General features: G+C 40.5%; 5 protein-coding genes across 5 annotated transcripts; 2 read left to right on the forward strand and 3 right to left on the reverse strand. All coding sequences in view use genetic code 12, as the record gives it.

Annotated features, from left to right (window-relative positions):
- Window positions 1-1111: 1111 nt before the first annotated feature.
- RJT20DRAFT_126459 (uncharacterized protein) lies at window positions 1112-5969 on the reverse strand. Its single transcript, XM_064916761.1, has 2 exons — window positions 5481-5969; window positions 1112-5241 (listed from the first exon to the last, which is right to left on the reverse strand). The coding sequence occupies exons 1-2, from the start codon at window positions 5508-5510 to the stop codon at window positions 1243-1245; spliced, it is 4029 nt and encodes a 1342-aa protein (XP_064776493.1). The 5' UTR covers window positions 5511-5969; the 3' UTR covers window positions 1112-1242.
- A 1393-nt stretch (window positions 5970-7362) lies between these two features.
- On the forward strand, window positions 7363-8783 carry RJT20DRAFT_31842 (uncharacterized protein). Its single transcript, XM_064919685.1, has one exon. It carries the CDS (start codon window positions 7537-7539, stop codon window positions 8608-8610), a length of 1074 nt encoding a protein of 357 aa, XP_064776494.1. The 5' UTR covers window positions 7363-7536; the 3' UTR covers window positions 8611-8783.
- A 318-nt stretch (window positions 8784-9101) lies between these two features.
- On the reverse strand, window positions 9102-9380 carry RJT20DRAFT_92009 (uncharacterized protein; the record flags this gene model as incomplete). Its single annotated transcript, XM_064921407.1, has 1 exon — window positions 9102-9380. One exon carries the CDS (start codon window positions 9378-9380, stop codon window positions 9102-9104), a length of 279 nt encoding a protein of 92 aa, XP_064776495.1.
- A 718-nt stretch (window positions 9381-10098) lies between these two features.
- On the forward strand, window positions 10099-12556 carry RJT20DRAFT_31844 (uncharacterized protein). Its single transcript, XM_064919686.1, has one exon. The coding sequence runs from the start codon at window positions 10507-10509 to the stop codon at window positions 12367-12369; it is 1863 nt and encodes a 620-aa protein (XP_064776496.1). The 5' UTR covers window positions 10099-10506; the 3' UTR covers window positions 12370-12556.
- On the reverse strand, window positions 12521-14366 carry RJT20DRAFT_126462 (uncharacterized protein). Its single transcript, XM_064916762.1, has one exon. It carries the CDS (start codon window positions 13920-13922, stop codon window positions 12744-12746), a length of 1179 nt encoding a protein of 392 aa, XP_064776497.1. The 5' UTR covers window positions 13923-14366; the 3' UTR covers window positions 12521-12743.
- Window positions 14367-15120: the final 754 nt, after the last annotated feature.

Raw genomic sequence — 15120 nt, forward strand, 5'->3', positions numbered from 1 at the left:
CTAATAATAATACTAGTAATTACAATAATATTTGAGGCTATTTGACTGTTGCCATATTTTTATATGATTTATTAGCGGTCAATGTTGCATTATATATGGCTACTTCATCATTGTAAAATTATACGCCAAGGCAATAGCTAAGAATTCAATTGAGTATATGAAGTAGTGGTAAAGAAACATGATATGATACGCCTTAGATTTTGGCCACCTATACTATCGTTGCACCTATTTCTGCATTCTTATATAATACCAAGGAACAATTCAATTTGTAGTAAGCTGATATAAAAAAGGAGAGAAACCATATTTATTATATACCTGGGAAGATCGCACCAAACTACTTTCTAGTAACCCCGACTTCCAGTAACTACTGTTTCATCGAGGCATGGGAGATCTAGAAGCAAATAGAAGCTCCCCAAGTTCATCTTTGAAATAACTCGATGTGCAGTTCATAATGATGATACTCATAACGAATTCTCTCTCTTCACATTCGCTCCAAATTTTGGCTGCGAAAAGAAACAGGCGCTATTATTGTGCTTCGATTAGAACTCTAAAATACAATCCGACGTTACATCCCCCGGTTATGATACAACATCTGGAGTCAAAACTTCCAATATGGAAGAAGTTTTCACAAACGCAGAATTAAATACTTCTCTGGACAACTTTTCTTTCACAGCAAATTCCCGCCGAGACTCCTTCAGCACTCTGGATGAACTTAGCTCAATAGGAAGTGAATCTGTTGTTCAACCACAAGATTGTTTGTTACATCTTCTCAACTTGAAAAGTCGTGAATTAAGAGGAGAATCTCGACTTTATCACAACTTAGGATTTTATTGTCTTGAAAGAGAAGTTCCTTCTACAAAGAATTACCAAGGAGCGCTGCCTTTTAAAAGATCTTCTTCTGGGGATATTTTTGGAACGAAGTGTGGAAGCATCTATGGGAAGGCTCTAAGCCAAATCTTTAGCAAAGACGAAGATGACCAATCAATTCTAGTTGAATGGTGGAAAGCCACGAAGGTCAACAACGCTCCCTTGTCGAGAATTCACACAGCATCCTATAGAGAAACTCAACCACCCGGAATCCAGTTCAAAAATACACACGAAGACATTTAGAGCGTCAAATACATCTGTGGAATTAATAATATATAATTATAATACATAATCAAGAAATAAACAATTAATTATTAGGGTGAATTAAAGAGACGAAAGGCGCTATGCCTTGTAAAACAAATAAAGGATATAAATCTAACCTTGATAATTATTAATAAAATACTTGAATATTTTCTCTTTGAATTTGGACTTTGACTTCTTCTTACTCTTCTTCTTGTTTACAATCAAGTCGTCAGCAGGTTCAGATGGCTGCTCAGTGATGGTGTTTTCATTGCTTGCAACATTGTTATGATGGCTCTCAGTAGCCACAGTAGAATTTGTAGGTTGGTCAGATCTCTGACTTGCGATAGTTGGCACACTAGACTTGTCTTCTCTTGGAGGATCCCTAGTGGAAAAGGCTTGAGAGGATACGGCTTCTTGTGGATGTGTTATCTCCTGTTCGTTAGTTACTGGGATAGCTGAAGTCCCCCTTTCATTAGGCGCTGGCACAAATGTATTCTCATGCTTAATAGCCACAGGAGCGAGGGTATTGTCATGGATGACCAATGGAACAAAGGCATCCTCATGATTAATTTCCTTTTCATAAACAGGAGTACCCTTAGAATCGAAGTCTCTGAAAACCTCACCATAGTCGTCATCAGGTGTTGACAGACCACTAACTAGATTTTGCTGCACTATCTGCTTCAAATTTTGTAGTCTCTCCGCCTCAGATATCTCTGGTTCAGCCGGAGAGTTCACAGCGTGGAAGTCCTGTGAATCTGGAGCAGATGCTGAAACTTCAGGGATATCGTCCGCCTTCAGTGGTAGAATCATTTCATCACCAACATCTGGAATAGAATTCTTTGTCTTTTCTTCCGCAACTGGTTCTATTGGGGTATTGTTGGGAGTTGGGAAGCCATGATCAACATTTTCGTCAGCGTCATAATATCCGTTAACTAAATCCAAATCTTTATCCTCATCTTCAGTAGGTTCATCTTCTGGATCTAAGTCGTTAAGACGGGGAACAGGAATAGGTCCAGCCTCTTCACCATCATTTGATAATTTAGGCCCATTTGTGGCAGGAGCATTTTCTGATGTATCGATGCCAGGAACATCGACTTCATCATGCAAATGGCTCGAGTCCTTTGCCGTGTTATTGTTTACCGCCGTCCCTTGAATCACTTCAGAAAAATCATCAGTGAGCTCCTTCCTTGGCGCCGACTCCTTAGATTCCAATTTGTTTTCAGCTGAAGTAATTTGTTGAGGGGAATCAACTGGGAAATTTACACCGTCTGCCAAATAGGCCTCTGCTTCTTTGGGAACTACAATAGGCAGGGATTCCTCGTATCTGTGTTGACTGGGCGAATGCTTGACCTCTTCCTTTTCATACAGAGTAGGATCATGAATTTCATTTATATTTTCACCTGAAGTGTTGACATCAGCCACCCGTGGCGGTGGAAGCTCATCATCTTCATCTTCATCTTCATCTTCAACAACATGACGAGGAACAAAAGCAGGAGCACCCAGAACAATTGGAGGGAGCCCAACTTTCTGTCTCAGTTCGTGTTCATCTAGACTCGTGTTAGCGATCTCGATCGATTCTTCTGTACGGTCAACAGGGGACTGTGGAATTTGAATTGTTGAGAATAAAGCCTTCCCTAATCTCACCTCAGGTCCGACCGCTTCAGGAATTTTCGAAGGTGCTTCACGAGGGATTTCAATAGCAGCATCTGGCCTAACTGCCTCTCTTACCGTTGGATACTCGAACTGACTCACTTCACTAGCAGGAGCTTGTGGAGCATCTTGAACAAAGCCATCATGCTGGGGACCCTGAACATGTATTTGTGGAGCTTCAGAGACCACAGGTGGAGCTTCCGAGATCACAGGCGCAGAAGTTTGTGGAGCATTCGAGGAAGTCTCATTTGGAGATTCTTGTAAAGCAGTAGATTTTTGATATCCAGAGGTAGGCTCTGGTTGTCTCAACTGAGGTTGCGAGATATCTTGAGGGGATTGAACGTTTTCAGGTGGTGGCTGCTTACGACTTACAGGAGATACGTGCACGTTTTGCTGGGCGCTGTGATCAGTTGGAACGCCTTGACCATTGAAAGAAGGTACTGAGACAGCTGCAATAGGAGCAGAAATCGCAGCTCCCGCTAAAACAGCACCACCAAGGGCAGCTCCTGACGAATGTACGCCATTGTTAGAATCAACACTGTCACTTCTTTTTCTTCTAAAGAGACTGAATCTAGAACGAGGACTCTTGTTCGATTTTTGTTCCTTCGCAGCTACCTTCTGTTCTTGTTTAGCGAGTTTCTCCTGCTGTTTGGCTGCTTTTTCAGCTTCTTTTCTGGCTGCCTCTTCTGCCGCTTCTTGTTCTTTCTGTCTTTTCTTTTCCTCTTTAGCTCTTTCTTTTCTGGTAGTGCCCTTGGCCCCAATAGAATCCCTCATTGAGTGTCCAATGAACTCACGGTGGTGATTTTCGTATTTGTAGTTGTCCTGAATACCTTCGTTTTCTTCAGATTTTTTGTCCCTCTTGGTTCCATTCTTTATTAACGAGTCTAAACCAGCGTCATTTGGAATATGGGCTCCAGATGTAGGTTGCTGAAGAGGAGATTGAGCTAGACGAGGACTGTGAGCCTGATTAGAGCCTTCATTCTTCGAATGCTCAGGAATTGCTCTATCTCCATACACTCTCTTGTATGCTGCTTCCATTGCTGCTGCGTAGAAATCAGCATCTGGCTTGTGTGACTGTTGACCTTGTGCAGACTGCAGATGATGTTTACCGTAGTGTGGATCTTGGTGTTGGACATGTTTGACTCTAGGCTTGTCATTGTAAATCGGGATCGTTTCTACTTGCTCCAAAAATTTGATGGAGTTTCCAGGAGATGTCACTGAGGCATCATCGGCATTGCTCGTTGTGGCAGTAGGGTTAAGATTATTTGGGTTAGTCGCTCTAGGAGAAAATTGCCTTTGAGCATTCTTCGCTGTAGATTGAGGAGGGCTGACAGGAGCTGAAACCTTTGGTGGTTGAGATAAACTCTTTGGGCTGTTAGTCAAATCACTATATGGATGCTTAGGGCTTTCTGGTTGAGGCAAGGATTCAGGCTGTTCTGGGGGTTGAAGTTGTCCATCTTCGGAGAAGGTAGGTTTCTGAGAATTCTTCAATATGGATCTAAGTGGTTTGGTAGGAGAAGAACTATTAGAATGCGGAGGAGGGGGTCCTGCTGTCAAAGAGTTACTTCTAACTTCGGGACGAAGTCCTTCATTTCTCACGTCATTTTGAAACTCTTCGAATGGAGAACCAAGTAAATGTTGATTTTCTTTGTTGATAGGAGCTCTTTCAGCCATGTCCAATTTCAAGTCATGGTTCCCAGGATGGTCCAAATAATTGTAGTCGAAATTCTGGAGATCCTCTTCAATTTTCTGGAGGTTAATTGGATTAGAATTGGAGAGCAATGAGTTGTGTCTAGCAGTTGCCGAAGTAATAGAGTTAGCTCTTGAATTGCTTCTAGAGATATTCTTTGTAGTAGTTTCTATTATATTCGAACCATCAGGGAGGGTCTTGACTGTTTGTGTTGTAATGGACTGGGTTCTTCCGAGGGAATCCACAACACGGGTAGTCTTCGTAGTTATGATTGTATTTTCTTCCTCCTCATTGCCATCGGCAATTTCCAGCTCATTGATGCCATCCACACTGGGTCTTCTATAGGAATAGCCTGGGTTAAGCGGTGAACGAGCCGTTTTGTTAGCATGAGCAGCACCCTTCTTAGCCAATTGGTAGGAAATGGCACTCGAGCTCGTCAAACTATTGTATCTACGAGGATTGGCTGCCTGAGGTCCAGTCACATATGATGGTTTAGGGTTGTAGGTGTAGCTGCGGAGTGAATTGCTACGGTTGACGCTGTTGGACGTCAATGAGTTTGTTCTCTTCAGGGGGCTACGGACCAGAGGAGGTTGGAGATGTTGGTTCTGTTGATTTTGTTGTTGGAGCTGAGGGCTGTGCATACGTAAAGCAGCAAGAGCCGCCTGACCGGCTCCGTTGGATAACGATTGACTTCTGGTAATACTGGAGTTGGGAAGTCCGGCTACGGTATTGTTCTGGTAGCGATTGATTTCCTCATTGTATTTGGAGAAGCCCTGGTAGGAGTCTCGTTTCTAGAAGGGGATGTTAGTATTAGATGATGGTGGGGAAGTTCGAAAGGATGAAGAGGGATGTTGATGCGATGTTGATTCTTGCTGTTGATGCTTGTTGTTGATGCTTGTTGTTGAAGTTTCTTTGTATCTGTATATCTGTCATGTCAATGTCAATGAGTCCTTAACTCAGACATTGAAAACACCAAACGATGAAATATCCCTCTTGCATCTCTTCCAATGGCCTAAAACTGATGACATACCTTGCTACGAGACGAGAACAAGTTGACCATTATGAGTGATTGATGGTGTTAGTGTAGAATTGACTCTCTAGTCAGAATATGGTTCAGAATGGTATATTATCACTCCTTTTACGATATGATGCTTGCTGTCGGTGTAGCGATTGAGTTCTAGACGAAGAGCTGTCAAAATTCCGACTGTAGAGCTGTCCAGTAGAGCTGTCGCCAATGTCGAAGTAATGATGTGATATCAAAAATAAAAAAAAAAATTAATAATAATAATAATATGAATAAGAATAATATTAAAAGACTGGTATAGGTCAATAATAAATATGATCACCAAGCAATCGAAGAAGTCTCACCAGTGTAAACAGTAATGGTATTTTAAACGCTCTGCTGCTGGGAAACAAATATATAAATCTCAAGTCCAAAGAACAAAAGCACACAATAAATTAGTGAGGTCCCTAATTAACAAAACATGCAAACATGCAAGGTAATATAACTATAACTCAATGGAGACAGAAAGAAGAATAAAAATAAAAATAATAACTAATACTAATACTAATAGAGACTAAAAACACACTGTAGTAATATAAGCTGTAGTAATGTATAATACAATACTAATATATATAGTTACTAATATATACAACACCACTAATATATACTACTACACTACTACTGCTTTTGCTTGTAATTAAAAATGCATATCACTAAAACGACAAACTAACCGCCAATGCACCATCCTATTTAGTGTGATGTTCTCTAAAAGGATGACTTGTGAAATGTAAACATGAAATTTCAAGAAGGCAACCGGAGTGTATATGAACGAAGGAGCATGGAACAGGGCAAAGTTTATTGTTAACCATTTATTTCTTTTTATATTTTTTTTATATCTTTTCTTTTAAAAAAGATATATATTAATATTAAATAAATTTTCGCTGACCCCAATTAACAGCAATCTGCTGACTTCCTGTTAGAACTTGGCCAAAAACGACTATACCCTTGAATCAACCGGTTTAGGGATGGTGCGGCTATATTGTCGGAACTAGACAAAAAATAATATCCTTCGTCATACTGAAACGGGACTAATGAAAACAGTACTGATCATAATACTCGGGGTTGACGTTTCCAATGTAGTTGGATCACGTGGGGTATTCAGAAAGAAAATAGAAGTTGCCATAGCAGCAAATTGAATTGAAACTTGTCCGCGGTACGGGTCTTTGAAATGTGAGATACAGTGAAGGTTTACTGAGTAAATAGAACGAGGTGGGTGCAATGAAATTCACTTCTGGGAACCGTTCTGTAGCACAATCTTGAGTACCGTTAGCAGCGAACCGATTAAATGGGTTGCAAAAATACAAAACCAGTTTCTGAATTGAGAAATCTCCATATTGAATATGCGGCAGAATAAGCTGCAGCAATTTTTCTTCTACTATCTTAACACAAAGGACATAGTGCCATCATCTTAAGATAACACCCCAATGGCGCACCGAAGCTCACTATGGTATGTTGGGAGAGAAAATAATACTTTTAAGTGGCATCACAGACCGCTTAACACAATCTTTTTCCGCTTTTTCTCGTAAGCCACTTACACATCACCAATCCGTTGCATTCTACTATCCCTACAGCAAATCCTGTGACATCCCACATCCCACATCTCACATCTCACATCCATACAAAAAACGGAAATGCAGATATCTTTTCCGTCGTATTCTCATCGCCAATTTCTAAGCTTACAAACCACCTTACTAAACTGCACCTCCATACACCACCCACCAGCATCACACACCACTACCATATACCGTCACATATACTGCAATAAATTCGCAGCTATAATACCTGTGTACAACAATAGTTATTACTAAGATTACTATTAGTCGGTATATTCGTTATGTGCAACTGAGGCTTACCTCTGGTACTGTTGTAAATGGTTCGGTAGTAAAATGGGTTGGGAATAATGTGCATTACTCGCCAGACATCACTAGCCACATCGTGAACTTTTCACTTGTAGACATATATAAACCTAGCGAACGACCGTGTATAGCATTCTTTGCGAGATATCACCAAACGTGAAATATTAATGAAATTTGCCATATTACTACCATTGGTGATTTCGCTTGCATTCTACTTGTACAACCGATACTTTATTACCTTAGATACTCCAAGCGACACCTCCGAAAACTTATCAAAAATGGCATCAGTTGCAAAATTCGCCAAGAACGCTAACCCATTTCCTACCTATTTCTTCAGTCATGGAGGCCCCACTTTCATCTACGAGAACGATGATTTCGGCAACAAAGGAGCCTGGAATACCATCAAGAAGTTGGGAACAAACATCAAGAAAAACTTGAAGCCTGACTACATCATCGTAGTGTCTGCTCATTGGCAATCTAGTGGATCTAATCTAATTGAAATCGCCATTCCTAAGAAAAGAAACCAGGAAAACGAATTGATCTACGACTTTTACGGATTTCCAAACCATATGTACAAGGAGCAATTCCACTCGAAGAACTCATATTACGTAGCTGAACAGATCAAGCAACACCTTGAAGAAAAAGGGTTCAACAGTACATTGACGGAGAGAGGAGTGGACCACGGTGTCTGGGTGCCTTTCAAGGTAGCATTTAGTGATTACAACACTTTGACGAAGAACCCTCCCGAGAATCCAGGCTTGGATCTTCCAGATACCGCTGTTATCCAGGTGTCATTAACTTCAAACGATAGAGACTTCGTTAAGCATTTCAAATTAGGAGAAGCTTTGAGCACTTTCAGAGAGAACTTGCTTTGGGATGAAGAGAAGAAGAAATACTTGACAGGATTGGTTATTTGTTCTGGAATGTCTGTCCACAACTTGAGGGACTTGGGTAGATCCTTCTCTCAACCAGGAGGTGTTATGCCTTACGTCAAACCATTTAACAAGTTATTAACAGACACTTTGACAAAGTCTGATGACTTGTTGGATGGCTTATTAAAACTCCAAACTAACAACAAGACTTTGTTATACAACGCTCATCCAACTTTAGAGCATTTAGTTCCAGTAGTTGTTGCCAGTGGTATTGCCAACAACAAATTGCCAGTAAAGGAGTTATACAACGACCAACTAGCCAGTTTAGGCTGGGGAGTATACCAGTTTGGACCCGATGTAAAGTTATAGATGCTGTCATGGACAGTTAAATGTAAATATGGTAAATACAAAAAAAGATGAATATTCAATTCTGTAGAAAACGACCGTCTCTCATTTCGAAGTTGGAAAGTCCTTTTGTTAGTATCATATAAAGCACTTTTAATTGTACCACTTTCATTTGTACCACTTTTAATTGCAAATTTACTTACCCAAGATTCTACATAATTTCTACAAGTATATTAACAGCATGTGTATATTATGAATGTATGAATGAATGCAAATTTGTATTCTCGAAGAGTAGAGCAGCTTTAATAACCCGTCTTCCATGCTATCGGTAGAGCATGAGAGCGTATATCCAGTTATTCGAAATGAATTATCTGTTACATAGTCAACTGCAGCCTGATTCTGTCAGTTTGTTATCTGCCTATTCTCCGTAGGAAAGAAGTTTTGTGCAAGCCATTCCGACTCAGTTTTGACCAAGTGATGGAATAAGCCTACAATTATGGTACAGTAGTATGAATCTAGTTCTTCAACAAGTCCTGCAAAGCCTTGGCGATTCCGCTTTCATCCAAACCTTCCAAGTTGTTCTTAACTTCTCTTCCCTTCTCAAATCTGGCTGTCAAACTTGGTGGCACACCGTAGCTTTCTCTGATCAAGATAGGCAAAGAGTTGTTCAGCTGAGTTTTCAATGCACTGTAGTTGTTTGTCAAGAACTTTCTCAATGGAATCGATGCTTCTCCTGTTTGGGACAAATGGAATCTCAATTCCTTTAACGCCTGTGGCAATACGAACTTGGACATCTTGGTGTATATGTAGAGATGACTTTATCTGATCAACAACCTATTCGAACACTTGTACTTAAACATACTGTGCTTACATTAAAGCGTTGGAAATTATTCAAATTCTACTGGTTGAGTATCTGCAGGAAACGAGGAAGAGTTAAGTCAGGCTCTTTTGATCATGTGATTGAAGAAAGATCACGTGGAAGATATCACTCTTGTAAAAGTCCTTTATTTTTTGTCGTAAATTCTATGTCGTTTCCGACGGAGAGCCCGACACTGGGAAAGGGGAAGGAATGGGGAAGGAATGGGGAGCATGTTGGAGAATGAGGAGCAGGTTTAGTGAGTGAGTTAGTGAGTGTGTGAGTGTGTGAGTGAATGTGTGGGTTTGTGCGTGTGCAGTGGTAAAGCTATGGCTTTTGGGGGTGGTTCCGTCGGGGTGTTTAGGTGAGTTTCACCTGATGTATATATTCGATTCTAGTTCGGATTCCACCGACAATCCTGTGGCATCACTAGAGACTCAGTAGAATTATTCTGATGCTTTCCTCATTGCTAACAATGTTACTACGCTTGTAAGGTCTACGCATAACCACGTGTAGTGATGAATGCTGAGAGAATGATGCACTTTGAGACACTTTACCCATGAGACTTAATCTCCCATGTAAGGGATTAGTTGCAATTGCCCACACAAAATCACAAAGTGACGATGGTTCAACTAATCGTCATTAAGAATTCTCTTCACAAGTTTGCTCCTCTCAATTCTTAACTACTATGCTCCCTACAATGCTCCCCTAATTGCGCATGTCTCCCTGTTCCACAGTAACTATCTTCTTGTAGCAAGCTACATTTGCAATGTAAGGACACACACACTCACTACTGTACCATTTCCGGCTCACCGGTTGCAGATTTTTACATCGAAATGATATTTTTTATGCCCCTGAAGTCACCAAACGGGCCTCCGGTTCTCCATTTTTTTTGCAATGCTGAAAAATCATCTCTCCATTATAACTGCTATTTACGATATTTAGATGCAATTGTGTAATTGTAGGAGAAAAAGGAGTAAGTATATATTGGAGAGAAAATTCCAGCAATTGAATTAGTTTATAGAGGAATTGTTTCTATCTCAATTGAATTTCTCTATTGAACAATGTCTAAGCTTTCTAGTGAGTTGTCTCAGGAAGACCAGAGATTCTTTAAGGATCTCGAAAGAAACGAGAGAAGAGAAAGCAACAAAAAGTCATGTCTTATTAGAGCTGCTCATTACTTCACTGCTCTTTGTCTTTTGACGATTTTCTACTTTAAGTTCCAGAATACCATCAATGAGACTGCTGTTACTCTCTTTGACGCTAGCTTCGGCTCAGGAGAACCAGCCGAACCCATTGTAACCATCTTCGAGATTCAACCTTCTTTGCCCCATTACGCAAAATCTAATACCACAGTCATTTTTTATGACGAGGAATTAGTCAATGGTTTGGTGAAAACTTTTAAGACTCCAAAGAACTTTGAATTCGATGGTGCTTATTTGACTTTGAACTTCACAAACACTGATGACGATACCGAGAAGGTCAATGTCGTAGAAATCACTATTGGTGATCACCCAGTGTGGAGATCTTCTACTCCTTACGGCAGACCCGGAGTCACTACTGTCAGTTCAACCACTAAAGATATTTCTAAATACATTTCCCTCTTGGATGGTAAGAATGCTATCAGAATCCACCTTATCGAAGGAGATGCTGATCGTATTAATGTTTCTTTGGCATTGACTTTAACGAAAGAGTCAATTACCAAAGACAAACCAAAGCATTCTCCTATCAATGTTGAGGATCTCTTCAACCCAAGAGGACCAGCTCATCGCATCATTGCCTTATCAAAAGAGAACGGTACGGTGTTCGACTTATCCAAAGAAGACAAGTTCGAAGTGAAATTGCCTAAGATTAAGTCTAGAACAACGGCTGCAAAATTAGAACTTTTTGCTTCTGCTGGAAAGGAAGAAACTGAATTCTTCAAGAACGACAACGATCCAATTCGTTTTTTGAATGTGTTCATCAATAAAGAATACGTGACAACAATTGCTCCTAAGGCGACTTTGTACCACCCTGGCTCCATCGCCTCTGATGCTGCTAGAAACTTCGTTCCAGTTGTTGACTTCGGAAACTTTGTTGGCTTAGCATACGAGATCGACTTGATCAACTTTTTGCCATTGTTGTGGGATGAAAAGGCCATCTTGGAGGTTCAAGCTGTGTCTCCTGTCAATGATGTTACTACCACCCCATCATTCTCCAACTTACCAAAGGAAATTGTCAGTGGTGAAGATCAGGTCGCGGCAGAATGGTATCTTAGTGGTAACCTTCATTTATGGGAAAATGACCAGATCTCTCATGCCAAAGGTAAAATTCAAGAATCAAGCAGTAGCGAGATATCGTCTGGTTCATGGCAAAATCCTCCATCTTACTCTCCATGGCAACCAATTACCAAGACAGAGAAAGTTAAGATAGGAGTGTCGGCCAACCACTCAACTCTGTTCAAATTCACCTTGAAGAACAACTCCACTTTGTTTTACGTTGTCAATTCGAACTTAACAATCGCCAATAGTCTTTCCAAGGTCGAATCATCTCTGAAGAAGACAGTCGGAAATCCTTACGCTCCAGGAGGTACTCTCTCGAAAGAAAACATAAACTTGAGCTTGGCCAACAAACGTGATTTGCAAATTGATATTGTAGAGAAGAATAAGGTTTCTTTATTCAAGAAGTCGGAGTCTTCTTCTTTGCCAGTCACAATTGCTGCTAAGAAGACAACTCAAGAGGGCAAAGATGATAAGGTTTCTTTATCGGCCAACATTGACTCTGAGTTCAAGACTAAGGTAAATGGTAAGACAGTTCATAAGTTGAAGGTTAAGGAAAACTTGGTCAATAACCAGTATGTTGGCCCTATCTCCAACCTTAAGTATGAGACTGAAGAGTACAAGCGTGCTGTTCAAGTTATCAAGGGACGTGTCATCGATGAGACTTAAATTAGGATAAGGATCTGGGAAATTAACGGGTGAAATTGTTTTATTTCTTCTAGTTGTTTACAGCTATAGATACTCTAGTAGTGTTTACTCATTATAGTGTTTACTCATTATAGTGTTGATAAAGGTTTTATATATCACAATGAAAAATATCATTAAATGATGGTTATCATGTAGAATGAAGTCTAGTCTTCCCAAACTGAACTACAGGTCCTCTCTATCGCTTCTCTATCTTCTACAAAAACATCGATGATCTTAATATTTCCAACTCTTAGTTTTCATTTTGTACAATGCAATAAATCAAATATAACTTTTATATGTTCTTTTGTTCTTCGGTTTCGCCTGTCCATTTCATTCTCATAAATCAGGATTCACGCTTACTTGGTGAGTCTCACTGTTTCAGAATCCAAGCCCAAGGCTTCATAATTGGGCTTGATATTCTTAATGTCTTCCACATACTGTGGTATTCCAGATTCTACTGACTTCATGACAGCATCAATGCACAACAAGGCAGACATACCATCATCAGAAGTGCAAAGCGGCTCTGCCCTTCCTTTGATGACATCAATGAAATGATCGAGTTGAAGGTCAAATGGCATCTGGGAATGCAAAGTCTCGAGTCTGTCATCGACCAACTGCTCCTTTTCTATGGGGTGTAACCAGGAGTTTGTATTCTCATCTACAGCATCCGGTTGATGGAACAAATGCATATCTGGGACAGAGAGCGTTCCTTGAGATCCAAAGACTCTGTAGAAACCTTCTAGTTGGTCCTGGAATGGGACGGTAGGGTTTTCACCAGTACCAGACTCAAAGTTGAATGGTGATGTGACGTTATCTGAACAGATGAATGTGCCTGTGATACCATTCTTGAACCGTATGGTCAAAGCAGCTCCTTCATCTGCGTTAGGCATGTTGGTTCTCTGTTTCTTCAACAACTCGGCATAGATTCTCTCAATTGGCCCAAAAAGGTATTGCAACAAGTCAATATCATGGACCAAATTAATCAAGAGAACACCTCCTCCTGTTTTGTTGTCTTGTCTCCATGGAGACATCTTAAAATACGACTCTGGTTTTCTCAAGGCCCAAGTTCCTTGGATAGCGATAACTTCACCGACTTTATGTAAATTGCGCTTGGCTTCTACGATGAATGGGTTGAAACGTCTGTGGTGGCCGACTAGCACCTTGACATTCTTCTCTTTGGCGAAGTTCTTAAGTGCTTTAGCCTCTTCTGGAATGGAACTGAGCGGCTTTTCCACTAATAAGTGAATTCCATACGAAGCCAATTCAGCACTGACCTTGATATGTGTATGGTTAGGCGTACAAATAATGGCTCCATCAGGATATTGTAACCCGTTTTGATCACAGTATGCTATCATGTGTTTAATAGAAGTGAAGTACTTCGTTCCAAGTGACGAAGCGATATCCTTTGCAGTAGGAGAAGGGTCAACTATAGCGAACAAGCCAGCGTGGGAGTTGTTCAATACATGAGAAGCATGTCTAGGGCCTATCAAGCCCGCACCTATTACGGCTATTTGTATGAGACTGGCAGCTATCATTTTGTGACTTTTGCTTGAAAGAAGCTTATGAAATTGTGTAGATACAATGGTATGACTACTATGAAGAGGTGTTATCTATGACCAGATAAACTACTTTTGGGGTGGTAAAAAGCAAACAGGAGATCTCAGTAGTAGCAGCAACAAAGGGTGACGACTTCAACGAAATATTAATACCAAGTAAGTAATACCAAATAAACACAAAAATTTAATGGCTTCTGGTAGTTGCAAACATGAACCGAGCTGTTGACTCTTTTATTAGACTGCAATTTGCAATAAGAAGACACAGTACAAAAGAACAAATGAACGAATGAACTAAATCAAAAACGAAGAAAATGAACTGAAAATTCTGACACCATCAGAATAACACCCTTCCGTAAAAATAACCCGATGCAAATTGTAACCTTCTGTTCATAACATATCCCATGCTATAGGTATAAGAAATATTGCTAATGTATAATAGCAAATAGGAAAGTTAATCATATTGGGGCTTCCCCCGGTTCTGAAAAAGCAATTCCACGGACAAAAATTTTCACTGGGAAGATTCCGCTATCGGCGGTCGGAAGTGGGGGGGGGGGGGGGGGCTTAAGGTGAGAGGTGGAAGAAATCCGACTTGTGGAGAAGGCGGGATTTAGGGTATTATGAGGGAGAAGCGGAACAACGGAAGGGAGGAGGAATTTGTAGTTGTTGTCAGGTCTATAGAGTTACAGCTACATGGACAGAAATGACATTTCTTTAGAGTAAGTCACTGGAAAGTTGCTTAATGTTGTGGTGTATTCATCTTAAACAAAGTGCGTCTAGTGTCATGATAGTAATACGCCCATCTATGAAAAGCAATAAGCTCATGAATACGAGAGCCGCTGGATGTGATCATTTTCCCTCCAGAAAAAGCATTTAATGATGTGCCACCACCGGTTTCTTGAATATTATCCTGAACCAATGGCCCTTTCTGCTACAACATGCCACCGGTATAGGAGAAGTCTCGAAATTGACAGATTTCAGTCGGAATAAGAGTTCACGTGCGTGTGTCTCATTATAGGTTGTCGCTCTTTTAGGAGGAGTATGTTTGAACCTATGTGTGGAGGGAAAAACGGAATGTTATCATTTTAAAGCCCCAGTAGCTGTCACTTACAGAAAGGAGTATTCTTCGGACCTGTGGCTTGTTTAGGGAACATGAGGTGTCAATAAAAATTGAGTAGTC

This window comes from Scheffersomyces xylosifermentans (genome assembly GCF_036884685.1).
Source record: "Scheffersomyces xylosifermentans strain CBS 12540 chromosome Unknown RJT20scaffold_2, whole genome shotgun sequence".
Classification (NCBI taxonomy): domain Eukaryota; kingdom Fungi; phylum Ascomycota; class Pichiomycetes; order Serinales; family Debaryomycetaceae; genus Scheffersomyces; species Scheffersomyces xylosifermentans.